The sequence below is a fragment of the Myotis davidii genome, unplaced genomic scaffold, assembly GCF_000327345.1.
Source record: "Myotis davidii unplaced genomic scaffold, ASM32734v1 scaffold506, whole genome shotgun sequence".
NCBI classification, from domain to species: Eukaryota; Metazoa; Chordata; class Mammalia; order Chiroptera; family Vespertilionidae; genus Myotis; species Myotis davidii.
Genome location: NW_006297140.1, coordinates 1,085,948 through 1,105,274, shown reverse-complemented (window position 1 = coordinate 1,105,274; position 19,327 = coordinate 1,085,948). Strand labels below are relative to the sequence as shown.

Sequence of the window (19,327 nt, the reverse complement as noted above, 5' to 3'; positions counted from 1 at the left end):
AGGTCCCTAGTGATGCTTGCATCACATCTGGCAATAACGAAGATAAATCAACAGTAAGATTTGAAAATTTGGCAATATGTTAAAGGCAAGGCATCTGAGATCACTTCTTCGCACTTTAGTCACTGTGGTCCAAGGGAGAATCAACTTCCCGCCTTGGACTCGGTGTCTAAACTAAAGAAGGAAAATCTTACTGCGATCTGGGTTCCAGGCTCCTGGCTCACCAACAACAAAGTTCTGAACTCACTGAGCAGGAAAACTTTACCCAACATCTCTTCAGAGGGGAATCTGCTTTCTCTAAGGGCTGTTTTCAATTTACTTCAAAGAACTGACAGTGACATACAGTCTCACTTCCAACTGGTTCAATTTTAAAGCTGAATGTGCTATATTAACTCCTTCCATACAAATTTAATTTTTCTTGGATAAGAGAATATTGTTTTAACTACAGATGTGAAGAATTTTCTGGAAAAAGAAATCCAAAACATATCGATTGGTTGCCTCCTGCACATGCCCCATAGGCAGGGCTTAGGCCGGGGAGTGAGCCTGCAATTGGGTATATGGCCTTGACCAGAATTGAACCTGGGACCTTTTAGTCTACAGGCTGATGCTCTGTCCATTGAGCCAAACTAGTTAGGGCATTATCTGTTATTAAACTTGTTTTATTCTATTGCTTCAAGCTATGTCACTTAACTACTGTTTAAAACAAATATTTAAATTATTTTATGTGTTTAACAGAGCTGATACTCAGTTTTTAACAAGTAGAGAGCTATGATGATCAAATTACAAAAATATTTTAATTATTAAAGAATGTTGCTGGATAGCTTAGAATAGCTTTTTCTGTAAGAAAATCAGTAAGAACAGCAACGAAGTCTACCAGCATCCTATTATAACCTTAACAGTGGATGAAAATCCACATCTGCCTTAGCTGTTTTAACTACAGAAATGTGCAAAAAACCACCCTCGCTATAATTAAAGGGATGGTGAATGTGAAACTATTTGGAAAAGCACAAGGCATTAGACCACATAAGGCATTATTATAATTAAGGACTCATGGCTCCGGCAGTGACTTAAGCAAAGATGGTTGTGCTATATTACACCAGAGTCTAACAAATCTTTTGTTTGAAGAGTTAGAAGCAAATTAACCTACCTTGAATCTTTGCAGCTCCTTCTCACTTACTATATGCTTTCACATACACTAATCTGATTTGAGTCTATATTACAACCCTGGGAGGTAAGCAAAATGGTTGAATTTGCTCATATTTTATGTGCTGCATATAATTTTCATCAATTTGAGACATGATAATATGAAATAATTAAGCCTACAGTGTTGAAAACAATAAAAATGCTATTATATAGATGACACTTGGGATCAAAATGATACATTTTATTAAATGTAATGTGCAAAGTAAAATGAAGTGACCTCTATTCAAGAAAAGTACAAGACAGGTATTATTTAAATTGCTTTAGTACTTATTTTCAATAAAAAGAAATCCGGCATTATAAAAATACATAAAATAGTCATGGATTTATACCCTTAATTTACACAAGATTTTTTTTGTTGTTGCATAAAACAAAGTTATAAAATACTTTAAAAAGAAATTCTTATATGAAAGTTACTCCCAGTATAAAATTTTTATAAATTTTGGTAATTTTGGTCCATCTATATAAATAAGACATTTTATCCTTTTAAAATTCATAACTCCATTTAAAAACATAGGATTCTCTCTCTTTTAAATAAAAGTCCACTTGAGGTAGTAGTATATTAGAACTCTTTGGTCCCATTCAGTCTATGTGTCCAAGTCATAAGACTGAAAATTTGGAGTCCTGTGGTTTTCTAAGGTCTGTTTATAGGTACATGTGTGATTTTCTTGCTGAAAATCTGTCCTTTCTTTCCCATCTTCTTCTGAGTCAGAGTCCAAGTCTGGGGAAGAATGAGCTTTCAAGTGAAAAGCTCTTGGCTGACAATCCGACGTCTGTCCAAAGCTTGAAAAGACATCCAGGTGAGGTCTCCTCAGAGGCTTTCCAAATGTTCCTGAAAGAAAGAGAGAAACACCTTGGGCATGTGGCACCTTTTGCTGACACGAAGTCATCAGAAAGCACTTCAAATGGAGCACCCTGCCCCATGAACATGAATAAACATTTTCTACAAGTCCACATGATGGTACTTGGGGGCATGTGTATCTGTGTTATGGAGACAGAACTTACAGAACTCCTTGTGGTTTCAAGAGATCCCACTTGGGGTGCATGCCCGAGATCCCCAGGCAGGCCCTGTGAAGTGTTAGATGACAGGATACCTACATGCCTCATATATATATGTATATGTATATCTCCACTCAATGTGTCCATTTCTTATCACTTCTATGACTAATAGTAATATTTATCATTGAGCAATGAAGTTCCCCAATATAAGTTCAAAACCCTGCTTTAGGACTTAAGAGCCCACAGTCTCCATGAAGGGCAAGTTTAGACAGTAACATTCAAGTAAACTGTGCCTGAATAAAGTATCTTTTAAAATAATCCTTATGTCATATTCTTTCCTTTTTAGTAGCATAATATTATTCAATGGACTCCAATTCTTTGCCTGAGTTTCATAAAAGATATTCTTTTCATTTTTCCCCCCAAAAGGAATATAAATAATTATACTGTGACAAAATATAAAATGTCTTAATAGCTGGGTGAAATATTTTAAAATTCTATTTCTTAACAAACGAGACAAGCTCTGGTTTCTCTTCCCCTATCTCCACTCAGTGAAAAGATGACCTAAGTTCTTCCATCGCGCTGGTTCCAGGCACCAGACGAAAGAAGTCTGCACACGAATCCTGGTGCCAGCCGGCGTCGACCACCACCACTGAGGGCTTTAAGGCTCTGCTGGTCTCCTCTGCCAAAGGTAGTCTAGCCTGGCTGGTGAGCAGTTTGTTGTTGCCAGGTAGGACGCTGTCTACCCTTCGGCTGCAGGTTTAGTTATAAACCACCAGACAGCCAAACCACAATCACGCAGTGCACACAACTCCACCCCAAAGGCTGTTGTAGCCCAAAACCACTTTTTCCACATGGCTGACAGACTGAGCTCCTAAGTCACTCCTGAAACGCCCGTGTTCTAGAGGATGCCACACACGGTGCTGCCCAGAGAGCTCCTAAGGCTTCGTTAGGGACTAACTGCATAATCAAGTAAAATCCCCCACGCCTGACTCTGCTTTTAGAAATATGTAAACCAACAAGTAGAATGTCATAACAGCATCATTAAAAATCAAAGACATTTTTCACTCGCTCAGCATCTGAAGTGCTCTCTCACTGCTCTCCCACGCGAGGTGGACTAGGAGTCCCGTGTCAAGGTATCTCACAACTGACTGAACTTACCCAGGAATGAATTACTTGAGGTAACTGATGCCGGCTCTGAACTTGGACTAAAATCTAGAGAGGACTTGTTTGGACACACATTTTTCGGGCCAGGTCCTTCATGCGGAGAGTAAGTAGAGTTGATTAACTTCCTCACGTGGGAGGGCCAGCCTGTGTCACTGCCACTCTGTTCGCAGGATTCTTCGGGAGGATGAGGACACGGGTAGCACTCCTTTTTCTTTATGTAACTGGCCTCACAGTGGTCCATTAACGCAGCTCGAGGGTCCGGGCTGCAACCTTTTCCATGTTGAGACGGAGGAGAGAGAGCGTGTCAGAAGGAGAGGGAGTGAGCGCTTGTAGAAACCGTGCAGGAAACAGAACTCGGGCGGGAAGACCGCATACCTGCGTGATAGGCTTCAAAGGGATCCGGCCCATATACATTCCCCTTCACATACACAGGGCCTGGGGGTCCCAGAAAGGGACACAGGAATGGATCTGTGGCAGCTTCTACGTCGGTTTCACTGCTGTTGTCAATGTGACATGTCCCTTTAAAATAGATATCTTAGTCACTGAACCCATTGTATTCAAGTACCATTCAGTACTCTCTCTACTTTGGGCATTTTCCACGTTTACAGACTTTGGATAGAGCATCATATAAAGGGAAAAACTGCAGAAATTTAGGGTTTTTAAAAAAATGCATCGAAGCCTACGGATTGGGTAAACTCGTGACATCTCACTAACAGACTTGATGAACCACTGTACCAGGTGTGCTAACCTGTTTGCTGGCCCACCTGTTGGCAGGGGAAACTCGTCTGTGTATGAGTACCGCAGCAAAGTGCTGGGACCTGAACCACAGGATGCCAACAGCACTGTCCCTTCCGCCACAGCCAGTGATCAGGACCACACACTGGCACTTAACCAATGACCTCTCAGTGCCCGAGCAAAGATGGGCTCAGCCAAAACCAAATCCTATCGTATCTGAGCTAAACAACTCAGAAACAAGATGCCAGTTAGCTGTGGACACAGCCAGTGAAAGGCAAGAGATGTGGTAAGGGTTGGAGGTGCCATGACGAGCCATGTGCCTGGAAGTGGGAACTGGACAGTCAGAGGGTGGCTCAGAGAGCAGCAAACGTGCGGACTGTGACTCGGTGATGATGGTGACCCCTACAGGGCCCCGAGAGCAGATTGACCTCCAGCCCCAGCACCCAGGCGACGGGGCACTGCTACGTTCCGGTTCCGCCCCTTTAGCCTGTCATGCAGACCTCCATGAATGTCCTTTCGGTAAACGCTGCTAAATGTGAACGAAAGTGGGCCTCTGCTCTTTGCAACCAAATGAGTGTAACCGAAACATCCAGCTTTATCTCTATGCTATCACTGCCTTCCCAAACCCTCTGTCATTGTTAGTTGAATTTTTGCTCACCACTGACTTAACTGTAAAACTGAAAACAAATATTCTTCTTTCCCAAGTGTGGCATCCCCCACAGAGCAGGCACTCAATAAACGCTTGCGGGAAAAGGTGCCAAAATGTTTGAAAATAATGTCAATAGCTTCCACTTGTTGAGCCCTTAAGATGTGCCAAGTAGTTTTCCATTACCATTTCATTTAATTTTCACAACCACCGAACAGGAAGTACTGTAACTGTCCAAGGAGACACGGAGTGTCAGAAGTGGCTCTTGAACTGAGGCTATGATCTTACTTATGCTGCCTCCATTTTTTTTTTCTTAAAACCATACAGTTCTTAAAGCAAAGAGTCAGAATTAGATTTCTCTAATAAAAGTGTTTTTAAATCATTTGACTTTTAAGACCGTGCACGAAGCCAGCCAATGCCATTTAATAAGGAGAACATTCAGGGCACCAAAGCATATTTACAATGTAAAGAAAATACACTGCATGGAGGAATTAAATTTTACTTAACCTACCTGTCTCCTTTCATTGTCAGAAACAAAGCTTTTTTCGTAAGGAAATGTATCTAATTTTAGCTTTACTACTGACTTTAGGCCATGTCCTCAGATCCGTTTCTGGTGAAAATTAACATTATATGTGAATCTTCCATCAGGTTATTTCAAAACGACCCTCTCGGAGAGCCCAGAGCAAAGATGTTCACCTCAAACACTTACCATTGCTGTCGTGTTGTGGTAAGAAAAATCCGCCCCCCGAGGAAGTGACGAACTGGTGGTGGCTTCCGCTTTCTGAGGAGACGTACCCATCCTGTCTGTCAGCTAGCGTTCCCTGAGACGACAAATAACTAGGGATATCTGCTGGCAAGTTGGTCTCATCTACAATCAAACAGCAGCACTCTCTTAGCCAAGAAGGATCGCAAGTGCCCCACGGACTTCCCTGATGAACAGCATGCACTGCTTTGGTTTCTGTGCATTCAAATCACCGAGTCCTGCAAAACCAGCTGGCTGTGCAGCACGCAGGCGGGCAAGTCAGGGCTGCTCTGAGAAGCCTGAGCTGATCTCCTACCTTATCGCCTGTGGGATGCCCCTCCCAGATTTCAAAAACAATAAGTGTTTCAAAAGAAAGGCTTAAGGATTTTCATGGGGTAGTACCTAAGCTCTGGAATCAAGCTTGATTTCTGTAATAGTCCTGACTTACTACTCATAGGAGTTTGCACATAGGCCTCTCCCTAATAACCAGTGTCCTCCCTAGATTCCTGCACACACACAACAAAACCAAAACCTACAGCGGAGTATAAACCTCCCAGCTAAGGGGCTGGTCCTGGTTCTCCACCAGCATCTTACGAAGGCGTTAGGCTACTGAACTCTTACGGTGTCCACCGGATCTCACAGCCAACAGGATATTCGGATGAGGTTTTCACAAAAAGTATTAATCTTTAAACACGGGCTATATTTGGGGCCAGGGTGCTATTTTTAGCTAACCATATTTCTGCAGCTTGAAACAAATGAGTCACCCTTCTGACATGGCCTCAGACTCCAAGACACACATTCTGGAAGAGAATTACCCCGGGATCCCACACTCCCCCACCCCCGCCAACACACACACACGACTGCTGCACCCCATGCCAAGCTCCTGTTTACACACCTGTGTTGGTAATGCTGCAATCTTCATTCCTCCGCCTTGTGTGGTAGATGATGACCACCCACACAAGCGACGTGCCCACCACACAGCAAACCACCGCTATGATCACGATGCCCACAGTGGCCCACCCGTCATCGTCTAAGGATGAGGCAGTCATCTGCGGGGAGTCGCAGGTCGGAGTAGGGATCACACTGAGGCGCACGTGGCCTCTCTCAGTGCCTAGCGTGTTAGACATCTCACAGGTGTATTTCCCAGCATCGCTGACATCTGAGTCCACAATGATCAGCAGCTGATTGCCCGCTGCGAAGAAGTGCCTCTCCGTGACCACCAACGGGCTGTCGTCCTTGGTCCAGTTCAGCCTGGGAGGAGGGCTCCCGCCCGCGATGCACTGCAGGACGGCTGTTTCTCCCTTGGTTACAGTTCGGTCCAACAGGGGCCGCAGAAATGATGGCGTTTCTGAAATGACAAGTTATGTCTTTAATCTTTTCAATGAAATCAGGTTTTGCGTAAGACCTAGCACTTGAATTTATTCAAAGTGAAAGGTGAAATTTTATTCTCCCATAAACTAATACCCACGTTTCTCTTAAAGCCTAAACATGTACAACTCGTGGGATTTCCTTTCATTGTCCAGGTGTCATTTACTCGTAACACCAGGTAAGGATAACATTTACTATTTTTTAACCTCAATCTCCCTCCCTCCTGACAAGGTTGAGGAACGGTGGAAGAGGGGCAAAGCGTATTTTTCACAAACAGAAAATGTATAAAAATATTTCGAGCACAAGAGTGTGTTGACGCATACAAATAAATCAGAACATGTATTTTTTTAAAGAGAAACTTTCTAGTGCCAGGTGTCCAGGCCTATATTAAAATTCTGGAAATGATTTACTTTTATTATGTGGTGTTAAGAGGCTACTTTAACTCCTTTAGAGATACACATATGACTAACATGTTCACATGTTTTAAAAAGTGTTTGTTTAGGAAAAAGATGAAAAACAAACTCTGATTTCCAGAGTGGTAGGGTAAGCTGAGAAAAGACACTAGGTCCTTCCCAATTTGTTCATGTATTTATGTCAGACATTCTTTGTAGTGTTGAGAACCAGTGGAGACGGCATGATGGGGAGAGCAGGGGCGGGTGAACCCTGCAATATAGGGAAAGCATCTCCCGCTCCTGGGAACAGAGAGAGCGGATTCGTCTCACTGGCTGTGGCCTGGAAGGTGTGAAGCACTCCTGACTTCAAAGAGTCTGAGAAGCCATTTGTTGTTCCCAGGAAAGGGCAGTCTCTCACCCTCACAGCTCTGACACTGAGGGTCTCTGGGTGAGCTCGGACCTTTATGATTAATTTATATCACAGAATCTGAGAACACCCACTTACCTAGGACAGTCAAAGTCGCGTTGGCAGAAATGCTTCCTGCGCTGTTCTGGGCTGTGCAGCTGTACACCCCGATGTCCTCTATCTTCACATCCACGATAAAGAACACGTCGTCCTCAGGCATAACGTGCATGCGCCTCTCCCTCGCAGCAGGGAAGTCTGTGCCCCCGTCCTTCTGCCAGGCTATCTGCGGGGCCGGGTGCCCCAGGGCGGCGCACTCCAAGCGCGCCATGGCCCCTGCGCGGATGGTAAGGTCCATGGGCGTCTTGGTGAAAGAAGGGAGCACTGAAATGAGAAACACAATGTGGGCGTCAGCACTGTGGCGTTTCACAGGCTCGTCTTCAGCCTTTTGTTTTGATGCTCACAATGCCCCTGACACAGGTAAGGCGGGGTTATTTCTCATTACAAGACAAGGAATCTAAAGCTGAGATGGAATGATTAAGTGACTCCCTCCAGGTTATGGAGGTACAGAAATGATGGGGTCAGGATAAAACACAGGTCGCCGGATCTTCAGACTGAAGGTCTTTTGGCTATTTTCCAGTTTCCTCAATAATTACCCGTGAGATCTTGGGCAGATCAATTTATCTCTTTGTACCCTGACCACTCCATATTTTTTTTTCTTTTAAGTCCCTCCTGACTCTAATACTCCATGACTTTAAATGTGTTTGGTCCTACAATTTAAACTCAAAATTGTTCCATGTCAGGCCTCAGCAATCATTTGTGGAATGCATTAATAAATCATATAGGTCTTCTTTCACCGGGGAAGATACAAACGATTAAATGATAAAGTGGCAAGGATCCCATTGTAAACTGTATACCTGCCACACAAAGCCAACCATGATACACTTACTAAGAGCAGCTCACACTCACTGCTTTTACTGAGTACTTACTGTATTCTAGGCAGTCTGCTAAGTGCTTTACACAAATTATTTTACTTAATGACTACCATACCTATATAAGGTAGGTACTATTATCCCTAATTGACGGATGTAGGAATGGAGGCACAGAGAGGTTAAGTGACTTGCTCAGAGTCACACAGCTGTAAGCAGAACTGGCAGAATTCAAATCCAGATCTTGGCATTAAAGGTGGTACGCTAAAACACTATGCTTAGGGTGTCCCATATCAAACTAGTGTACTGTGAACTCCAAAGAGCACACGTTGTCTGGTTCATCTCTGGGTTACCCATCATGCTACATATGGGTCGACATAAACAATGCTTCCTTAGATACAAATAACCAAGAATCTTAATTCTGTGGGATGAGAGGTAGGAGCAGAAAGGCTTAGGTGGAGAACTCTGAGAACAGAGGACAGGATAAGGAATAAGAGAAAAGAACCAACCACATGCTTTGCTTCTACAAGGTGCCTTTAAATGCAAAAGGAAAAGTCGGATCACATACTGTTTACTGTAAGCTTGGCTTTGACGGAGTAGGATGAGCCAAAGTGATTGGAGATGACACACTGGTATTTCCCTTCGCTGGTAAATTCCACGTTGCGCAGCCGAAGAATGGTGGTGTACTCCATCACCTCCCCACCTTGGGCCCGGAGGTGTGCATAGTTTTCCATTTCAGCATCAGGCAGTAGTTCGTTGTCCTTTTTCCAAGCGAAAGTCATTGGGGAATCACTGCTGCTGGCAGCCGAGCAGATAAAGCTCAAATTGGAACCTTTTATTGCCGATTGTGTTTCTGGCTGCACCGTGATCTGGGGTTTAGGGAAATCATCTGTTCAATAATGGAGAGGAGGAAATAAAACCATTTTAGGGCTTGAGAGTCCACATGCTACTCGGATTTGAACACCAACAACTCAAAACAAACAGGGGCTTAGGTTTTACCCTTTGTGTGTGTTTCCCAGATGGAGTAGCCGCCCCAGTGTTGAAACGAGAGCCCGGGAGTGTTTACAAAAAAATTCGTTCTTCAAGTAGAGACAGAGATCTATTTATCAATCATTAACTGAGAGAAGCCTGCTGTTTGGGAATACAGTGTATCCCAGACCCCTTGAGCTTTTTAAATGTAAATACAATAAAAAAAAAATCAGTTAAGAAATGTCCAGGCTTATGGGCCACTTTTAAAGGCTACTATCAGGAAAACTGCAATTCTTCCCATGTTCTCCACATATAAGGAGCAGCAAAATGAAAGAAAAAAAAATCAGTAATGATAATCAATATCACTAAAGATAGCAATGAATACCCCACTTACCAAAAACTGAACCCGTATTAAACACAGTACTTTGTTTGTGGAGCAGAAAAAATAAGCCTGTAGTGAAAGAGAAAGCACCTCCCCCGCTCACGGGGAGCCCTGGCTTCCAGGGGACAATCCGTCAAGCCGCTGTGCTACATGTCAGGGCTACATTATAATTTCAGCTAAGCAACTCTGTCATTCCACACAGCTATTTTTAGTTCTCTGTTACTTTTTGGAAAAGTTACCTTTTTGAACTTCAGTTTCTCAGAGATGCTCTAAACCCAGAAGGAAACATCTTGGATCTACCAAAATGTATTGTGTGCGTTCGTGTGTGTGTGTGTGTGTGTGTGTGAGAGAGAGATGGGGTGAGGGAGGTGCTCTGATAACTCCATTGCTGCTAATTTCCAATGCCATGCCTGCACGCTGTACTCAAAACAGTTTCTTCTTTTGTATGATTATTCTAAAATCCTCATCTGGAAAATCAATGCTCATTCTCCACTATGGAGGTTAATAAAACATTATAGCCACTGTATATACAGGTGGGCAAAAGTAGGTTTACAGTTGTGAGTATGCAGAACAGTTTATTCTTGCATTGTTTATTAATTATTGTATTACTGCCCATACGAACTGTAAACCTACTTTTGACCGCCACTGTACGCCTCAGAGTAATAAAGAGTTCAGATATGAACTTGAGTTCATATCAGGTCCTTATAGAATAAGGCCAAAAGCTTATTTAGATCCAAAAGCTACATCATTTTATTTCCAGAAATTGTTGGCACTGTTTAATGCTGCAACCCAAATATAAATATTTATATTTGTTATACTTATCTAAACAATCATAGGCAAAGCAGTTTTAAATAAAAATTTTAAAGGTCAATGTAAAATTAGGTTCTGTTTCGGCAAATTGTGACTTCATGTTCTATACACACATTTTTACAAAGCTCTTCACGGCAGTGAATAGTAAACTGTGTCATGTAGTAGGCAACAAACTGCACCAGGGAGATGAAAGCATGGTTGTTGTTTTTTTATCCAGATCTACTAACTAGTAGGTGACATTTGGGTAAGCACATTCTAATGCCGAAATGCTTAGATGCTAAAACAATAGGCCTTACATTTATTTATAATAAATTTCCTATTGCTTGTAATGCTTTACCCACCAGTAGTAAAAAATTTAGCAGCCTATAATTCACTGGCTAATGATTTGCTCTTTCTACTCCACATAAATGGCATCTGCTCCGGGTTTAGTGAAGTCTCTTCACTGAGCTGACGGGAGCCTGTCAACAACCCCCGGAGTTGGGACCGCAGATCCCAGAGTTCCCATTTCATACGTATAGAAACCGAGGTTCAGGGAATTTAAGTCACGTAGACAGGCTGGCACTATACCCTCCCAGGCTCCGGAACTCCAATGTCATTCTCTTTCCATCAAACCACCCTAATGCCCAAACGAAGATGACGAAAACTCTCCTTCCCATGTGTAAAATTAAAATAATAAGCCAACTACAGATCCATTTTCACCTATCTCAGCAGAAATAAGTGCTTTATTAAAAGAGCATAAATTTATTCAAAACCATTATTTGGACAAATGGGAGACATAAAAAGAAGAATGACTAAAAGGCAGGGGCAACAGTTAGACTCACCACACACAAAGCCATCTGGGCTAACAGCAAAAATGCTTCTTCCCTTCAGCAGCTGAGGATGGGCACAACTGGCATTTACAAAGCTCTGAAAGTTGTTCTCCGCCACCCACTGAGGGAGCCATTTCAGTTGGCAATCACACAAAAGGCTTGATGTATTTAAATGCCTGAGGAGAGTAATTACAGTCAATTTGTTTTGTATGAAATGCAGATTTGTACAAGTAAACCAAACTCAAGTAAATATTAACAACACGATGAATGTGGAAAGCAAATACACATCTCCTATGTAATGGTATCCTTCAGTCCATCTTAAAATGCCAGCAATGTGACCAGCACAGTTTTTTGTTGTTGTTGTTTTTCCTGACCTAGTGAGACAGAAGTGCTGACAAATCACAACACCTTCCTGCGGAACACTTGTGACTATGATTAGGCCGTGTACTGGACGAGGGCTCACAAAGTTAAAATGCAAGTTCATCACAGAAAGAACAAGAAACTTCTCTTTGTAACAAAAGGAATGGATTTTTTCCTTCATTGCTTTTCGCTTTTCTCTCATTTTCTGGTATAAAAGTTAAGGAATATTAAGAAAGTGCTAGACACATTTTACAGGGACATAATCTAGGATGATATACCCCATGGTGGTTTCCCCTCTATGCTTAACTGAAAATTCTTAGAAAGGAAAACTTACAGTTGTTGAAGTTTCTTCATTTGTGAAAACGCATTGCCTTGTAATGACATGATTGCATTGTCACTCAGGTCTCTGAAAACAATCAAACACACAGATTAGAGCCAAGGATGGTCACCGCATGCCCTCAGGCAGAGGCTGGGCCCACTGCCCACTCCATTCACCAAACACTCTCTGTTGAAATGCACAAATGGGTCGACTCTAAAGACCCACCAGCAAGTGTAGGCTGAAGAACAACGATCTTTGTGTGAGAGGCCAGTTCTGTTATGGTGACAAAGATTCTCTTTACATTACCACTTACAGGTTACTTGACTCATAAGGGCCCCAACTGTCCTGCTGTAGAATTTTATTGAAGTTCTCATTACTCAAGTTAACCATTTTCAATACACAAATAAAATTGCTCGTAATTATGCTTTTTAAAAAACCAGCATGTATAGAATAGTCCCTATGATGCGCACTGTGCTAAGTGGCTTACGTATGTTACATTTATTCCTCACAGCAACCCAAAAGATGGCATTGCTACCTTGCTCAGCAGGAGGAAAAGGGCAATACGATTTGAACCCAATTATTTTCAATTTCCAAACCTATGCTTAATTGCTAGCCTAATTCTGCCACCCACAACTCGCTACTGTAAAGATGGTTTAAGTGTTTAGACAAGATGTACTTGCTAAAACAAACAAACACTTGAGGCAGAACATTTATACAATGAGCAAATATTCTGGGCGGATTTTATTTTTAACTGGTACTTACAAGCAGTTTGAATTAAAGTGCTCTCCACAATGATTACTACTCTGTTTTTCTTTACAAGGGTCAGAGTATACAAACAGGATTTTGAATGAGACAAGTGGCCACAGAAGACAGAATGAAGGTACCAAACACAGGCAGAGAAATAAGGCCTGGAGAGTCAAGGAGGTTTAGCAAACTGAAGCAGAGGTTAATACTCCACTAATTCCACTTTCCCAGAAATGGAATGGGTCGGATGACAAACCCTTTTGGCTGGTTTCCCTTTGAAAATAACTTGTTTCAGTAAGCCCGGCAATACTGGTCTGGCCTTCCAAATTCTGCTTTGCACAATCATTCCACCACAGCCTGAGCTGCTGCCCTGTCAGTATGGCTAGCCACCCAAATCTCCCACAAGCTAACAGGTAAACGAGGCCAGGACAGCAAGATGGCCCAGAGAAAACAGCGCAGCCTCCACTCTCAACACGGAAGAAACAAGAGCACCAACCAAATGTATATTTTAAATTATAACTTCTTTTGTCTAAGTTAACAGATATTAAAACTTCTGGCTATAAGCATGCCTTAGCAGTGAGAGTGGACATATCTAGATTACTTTGTACTTTTACTGTCCAAGTATAAAACGTATACTCATGGTTATAAGCAGCTGGTTGGTTCAGTGCTCATGCAAGTTTTGACTCCTATCATGGTTGGCTAGCCCATTCTCCTAAAGCTGAAGACAAGTTACCCCTAAATGCCATGTCAAAATTGTGTGCTGGGTGATAGATAATGAGAATGGCCGGTGGCAGAGGCTATGAAGGCAAGAGCTTGTGTGATGCAGGGACACTGTGAAGGCAGAAGCAGCCCTGTTTTGAGTCCTGAATCTATCCGTTGCTAACTAATGGGTTAGTGGCAAGAGAACAAGAAAAAGGACAATAAAGGGCTGGGGGAAAGGTTGTACGTTTTATAATTAAACAACAGCAGTTGTACATTTTATACTTTAACAAAACTAACAAAAACTCTCAAAGTAGTGTTAATACCCTCCAAATGTCACTCTCAAGAACTGTGGGGATTGTTTTTTCTAATATCCAAGTCACCTTCCTAACTGTACAATGGAATAAACCCCTCAGAATCTCCACTTCTTGGTTTAAAAATAAAGATAATAACAACTATTGAATAGTCTTCTCATAGGATTAATGAGAGAATACACCTGGCATCATGCCCAACATGCTGAGGGTGAATAAATGGTAGTTTTAAAATTATGTTTTATTTTCATTTTATTTTTTCCATCACCTGTATCATTTACCTCCTCTTCCAACCCCTCCTCCTTCCCTCTCCCCCAATCACCACACTGCTGTCAATGTCTATGAGTTCTCTCTCTTTTCCTTTCTTTTTTGCTCAATCCCTCCACCCTGCCTCATCCTCCCCTCTCCTCCCTACTCCTGAGCTGTATGCCTGCTCTCCATCTATGAGTCTGTCTCTGTTTTGCTTGGTAGTTCAGTTTGCTCATTAAATTCCACATATGAGTGAATCATATGGTACTTGTCTTTCTCTGACTGGCTTATTTCACTTGATCTGGAGAACAGTATGCTAAGTGAAATGATAGTTTAAAAATATATACCACTTGAGAAAAATAACGAAACAAAACCCAACATAATCTGCAGTAATGCCCCTAAATGGCAAGAAAAATATATACCTGCATACTTCTAGACAGATACAGATAGATGGATAGATAGATAAGCAGGTAGAAGGGCAGACAGAGATGAACAGATGGGTAAATGTACTTTATGCTACGAAGGGGATGTCAACAAGATTACATTTTAGTTTGTCTTATCTTTCCTGACACATAAGTAAATGCCCATCTTAGTCTGCCAAGGATAACTAAAGTCCCACTACTCACAGATGTTCCAACGCATCCAAACCAGTGAAGGCTTTTTTGGTAATAGATCGAATCCGGTTTCCCTGGAGGATTCTGGGGGCAAAAAATAAATAAATAAAAATAAACAAACACAACAAAATTTACATTGGAATAGTTAATAAAAACCATCTGGGAGTAGAATTCTCATGACAAGAACTGCTTTTGCAATCACTTGTGAGTACTTCATTTCCTTGAATTGAACAATACGTTCTATAAAAATGTATCTGGGCCATGTACTTCAGTAATATAGTTCAGCGTGGTTTTCACAGCATTCAACAGAGAACCCAGCAAAAGTAGGTATTCAATAAATGACTGATGGTTACATTGAAGCAGTGCTTTTCAAAGTCTCTTTAGGAATGGCGAGGCATTCCTACGGGGGGGAAACTTTATTCCAAGGACACTTTCTCAGCACTTTAATAAATAAAGCAGGTAACAGTGGAGACTTTCTCTTTAGCCTCCCCACAGACATTCAGGGCTATATGAAACTCAATTTGAAAACCACCGGCTTACAGTACACAATTTAGCCACCTGCAAGGCCATTTTATGGCTACAGATAAGCATGTTTTGATCCTGGACTGCTTGGAACGTTCTTCCATAATTACTGGGTTACTTCATTTAAACATTTCTGTGAGTAGATTGCAACAGTGAAAATTTTAAACTGTTGAAACTTTTACACAATGATAATCTTTAGAGTCCAAGCACTCTCAACAATTTAAAATTCTTATCTAGATATTAAAATAAGTCACACACACCAAAGTGCTGAATAAAAACCCTGAGACCCAAGGAAGAAAGCAAACTCATACACATCTTGTATAACAGCCCTCATTCAGGAAAATGACAAAGGGTAGCAACCACATTAAGCACCTATTTCTACACTCTTTAAGCTTGTGGAACTGACTGAATGAAGACACAATGTTTACTTTAGGTCAAAGAGGGAGTCAAATCATGAGGCAGATCATACTCACAGCCGCCGCAGTTTGTCAAGCCCAGAGAAAGCACCATTCATGTCCTCAATAGTCCAGGAAATTTCATTGTTCTTCAGATCCCTAATGTAAGAGAGGGATGCTGTGAAACTGGTACTAGGTACTTAAGAGAATATGCAAGCACTCTCTTTAGGGACACACTCAGAAATCTAAGATCACCACCCAGGTGGCATGTAATTTGTAATAAATTCCTCATTAATTCCCCACATCATCTCCACCCCTTTCCAAACAATAGAAAATTCGCTCTCTCTCCCAACATAACTCCTACACCCTGTCCTCTTTTTACCACAGCATTTTAAGTTTTGTGTTGTTTTTTTTTTTTGCCCAAAATCAGGACAGCTGACTTGAGCTCTATTAATTCCTCTATCAAGATGACTAAATTCTGAAAGACTTGAATAGTCTGAAAAATACATTAAGCTTTAAAACCACTGTTCCAACCACATAAGCAGGCGTTCGCCAAAGCATACAGTACGTCTTTCAATTATGTAACGCTTCAAATAGTGAAGAGAGCAAAAGCCTCTGACAATGCAAAAATCAAAAGCCCATTGCACAACATTAAAATTAACATTTGCCGAGAGTTTTCAAAGGTCAGTTAATCAACTTCCGCTTCTTTCTCTTGGACAGGGATCAAGTCTGGATATAACTGGTATGAGATCTTTGTGCTCTGGGTAATTTTTAATCTGCATTTTCTAAAGAAAAATTAGTGGATTTGAAATTGTTTCCCTCTTGAGCAGTCACCAACTTCCTGGAGATCCTGAGAAGGCTAAGTATAATCACCAAAACAAGCTGATCGCTGTCCTTTTTAATCCCTTTAAGAAACACACATGGGTGAAACGGACCGATTTTAATCAAACTGATCTGGGAAAGATTAAGACACTACTTCGGAGGCCGCACACATTTCCTTCACAACAAAGGAAATCTGCTGGGAGAAAAGTGGGCACATTTAGGAACCAATTAGGTTCCTGTACAGAGAGCAAAATGTGTAACTTACAAAGTCTTTAAACTGGAAAGCCCCCGGAAGGCACAATCAGCAATGTAGCTGACTTTGTTGTTCCCAATGTGCAGTGTATTTAGCAAGCTTAGGCCCAGGAAGCTTGAATCATCTAACCTCGACAAGTGATTGAACGTTAGGTCCCTGGAAAGGAAAAAGGAACAACAACAAAAAAACACACCTATCATAGCTTTTACTTTCTAATTCGACATGATGAATTGTTTAAAGAAACAAAACAGGTAATATTGATGTAACCACATTAATCCTTATTCTAAAACTCTGCCTCCTTAATAATCCCCAGGTAAACATTATTCCTAATCCCAGTAATTTAAGAGAAACACCTCTATTTGAAAATAGCCATCACTCACTGCTTCAGCTCATGTGCCACAGACCTGAAGCATCCGAGTGGTCTCCAACTTATCACAACAAAAAACGCGACCAGGTTGCATGTGAAAAATGCCGTCACCTGGGATACTGTTATGAAAATTTCACAGATCGGTGGTAAGAAGCTCATGCTCTGGCATGATCCCTGCTCTCAAACTTGGGGAGAATAAAAGGCAACTCACAGCTCACTGAGTTTTTGGCAGAACTCCCAGGCATCAGGGCTGATCCTGTTGATGGCATTCTGGCTGAGATGAAGTTCCTGTAGCATCAGCAAGCCATAAAGCCAGCCTTTGGTGATCTCTGTTAGGTTGTTATGGTCCAGCTGCCTACAATGACAACACGAATCAAAAGCAGGATCAAGAGTTCATTATCTAGTCTCTTCAAAGGGGACCTATGATGACAGCCTATTACATATTCCTATTGTTCCTAGTTAGCTCCTGTTAAAGACCTCAGCAAAAAACAAACACAACATGTGCTTATAAATTCTCAGTCACTTTACCGGAGACAAAACTAAATTATAAAAGATTGGAAATGATGAGACTTTAACATGATAGGATTTCAAATAAAAGCTGCTGAATGCTCAGTGATCACATGACCTGGATAGGAATTATGATAAACCACACTTACAAGATTTCCATGTTGCTCAGCCCCCAAAAAGCTCCATCCATAAGTCTTGTTACTCCGTTTCTTTGCATTTTCAGAGACTTCAAAGCTCCCAGCCCTTGGAACGTGAGCCCATCTACAGTTTTTATCTTGTTTCGGTTCAGTTCGCTGCATTGGATATTACAGTTAAATTGTTAGCTTACAGGACAAATTCTGGAGGTAGTGATAACATGTCACATTACTACAATGTAGTGACACCACCCAGTGTTAAATTACATATTGTCTTAAATATCTAAATATTTTTATCCAGAAAAATGTTGATTTATTAACAGTAAGTGAATTTCCTTCTGAAATGTGTGATATATTTTTGAAATGATAAAATACTGAAACTAGACTACACTTTTATTTCAAAACTGTTGTCCACTCAGTATAAAAGTAAACAAACTAATATATATTTTTAATTACCTAGAATAATGAATGTTACATTCAGACACGAGGTCTTTTCAGGAACAGGGACAAATTTATCCTGTCCAATCTGCTTACAACAGTTGGTTCCTCTCGTGATCCTTCACGTTTACTGCTTTCCCTTTAAGGCAGTCGTTCTCAACCGTGGTTGCACACTGGAATCACCTGGAGAGCTTTAAAAATTACTGAGGCCTGGATCTTACCCCCAGAGGTTCTAATATAATTGGTGCAGGGTGTGGCCTGGTCACTGGGATTTTTTTAAAGCTCCCCCAGTGTCTGTAATGTGCAGCCAAGGTTGAAAACCACTATTTTGTAGGAGCCTGTTCGCAGATCATTCCACCATTATTAACGAGACAGTTCTTTACAGCCACTTAAGCTATCAGAGCCTCCTGGAGTTGTCGGCATTATTCTCATAAACCACAGCTGTTGAGAGTCCCCATGATTTCTCCAGTGCCACAATGACGCCTTTGTACGGAGGCTGCTCAATGATTACACTGTTCACTCTTTTGGTAACAATCCACATGCCTTGTCAGGCAGGAGCTTGTACGAGGTGACTTAAGGCTGTTGTGATCCGGGGATTCCACAACTCTGGCTCTCAAAGGGAAGACAGCAACATCCCTGCTTCTAAACTCCTTCTGCCACACTGTGGCTTGTAGGGGACAGATACCAGGGGTGTAGAGGAGGTGAGGAAACATTCCCTAAGTCTTCGGTCCTAAGAGATGTTTTACTTACAGGTGCTGCAGCTGGGGCAGTTTGAACATCTTGGGTGGGATAGCTGAGATCCGGTTCCTGCTCAGCTTCAACGCCAGGAGTGTGTTGGCCAAATTATCAAAACACCCAGGTTCCATCGATGTGATCCGGTTGCTGTGGATGTACCTGTGGAAAGTCTGAAGATGAGCTGCTCTTCCTGGTTTCTTTGGGAAGACGGAGCGCATGCATCGTCTGGGTTATAAAGAACCTCCACAGAACCTGACCACCAGCTGTAACAACGGACACTCTAAATAATCGCTCTGCAGGCCTTTGTGGGCCA

General features: G+C 41.8%; 1 protein-coding gene across 1 annotated transcript in view; it reads right to left on the bottom strand.

Annotated features, from left to right (window-relative positions):
- Positions 1–1,366: 1,366 nt before the first annotated feature.
- Positions 1,367–19,327, bottom strand: part of LRIG3 (leucine-rich repeats and immunoglobulin-like domains 3) — a 41,057-nt gene continuing 23,096 nt past the window's right edge. Inside the window, exons 5-19 of the mRNA XM_006772735.2 lie at positions 19,030–19,173; positions 17,857–18,000; positions 17,412–17,555; positions 16,846–16,989; positions 15,837–15,917; positions 14,854–14,925; positions 12,240–12,311; positions 11,558–11,721; positions 9,144–9,464; positions 7,749–8,030; positions 6,379–6,831; positions 5,451–5,609; positions 3,736–3,879; positions 3,355–3,630; positions 1,367–2,029 (exon numbers count right to left, since the gene is read on the bottom strand). Coding sequence (XP_006772798.2) covers positions 1,785–2,029; positions 3,355–3,630; positions 3,736–3,879; positions 5,451–5,609; positions 6,379–6,831; positions 7,749–8,030; positions 9,144–9,464; positions 11,558–11,721; positions 12,240–12,311; positions 14,854–14,925; positions 15,837–15,917; positions 16,846–16,989; positions 17,412–17,555; positions 17,857–18,000; positions 19,030–19,173 — 2,845 coding nt within the window. The 3' untranslated portion in view covers positions 1,367–1,784. The remainder of the gene's footprint in view (positions 2,030–3,354; positions 3,631–3,735; positions 3,880–5,450; positions 5,610–6,378; positions 6,832–7,748; positions 8,031–9,143; positions 9,465–11,557; positions 11,722–12,239; positions 12,312–14,853; positions 14,926–15,836; positions 15,918–16,845; positions 16,990–17,411; positions 17,556–17,856; positions 18,001–19,029; positions 19,174–19,327) is intronic.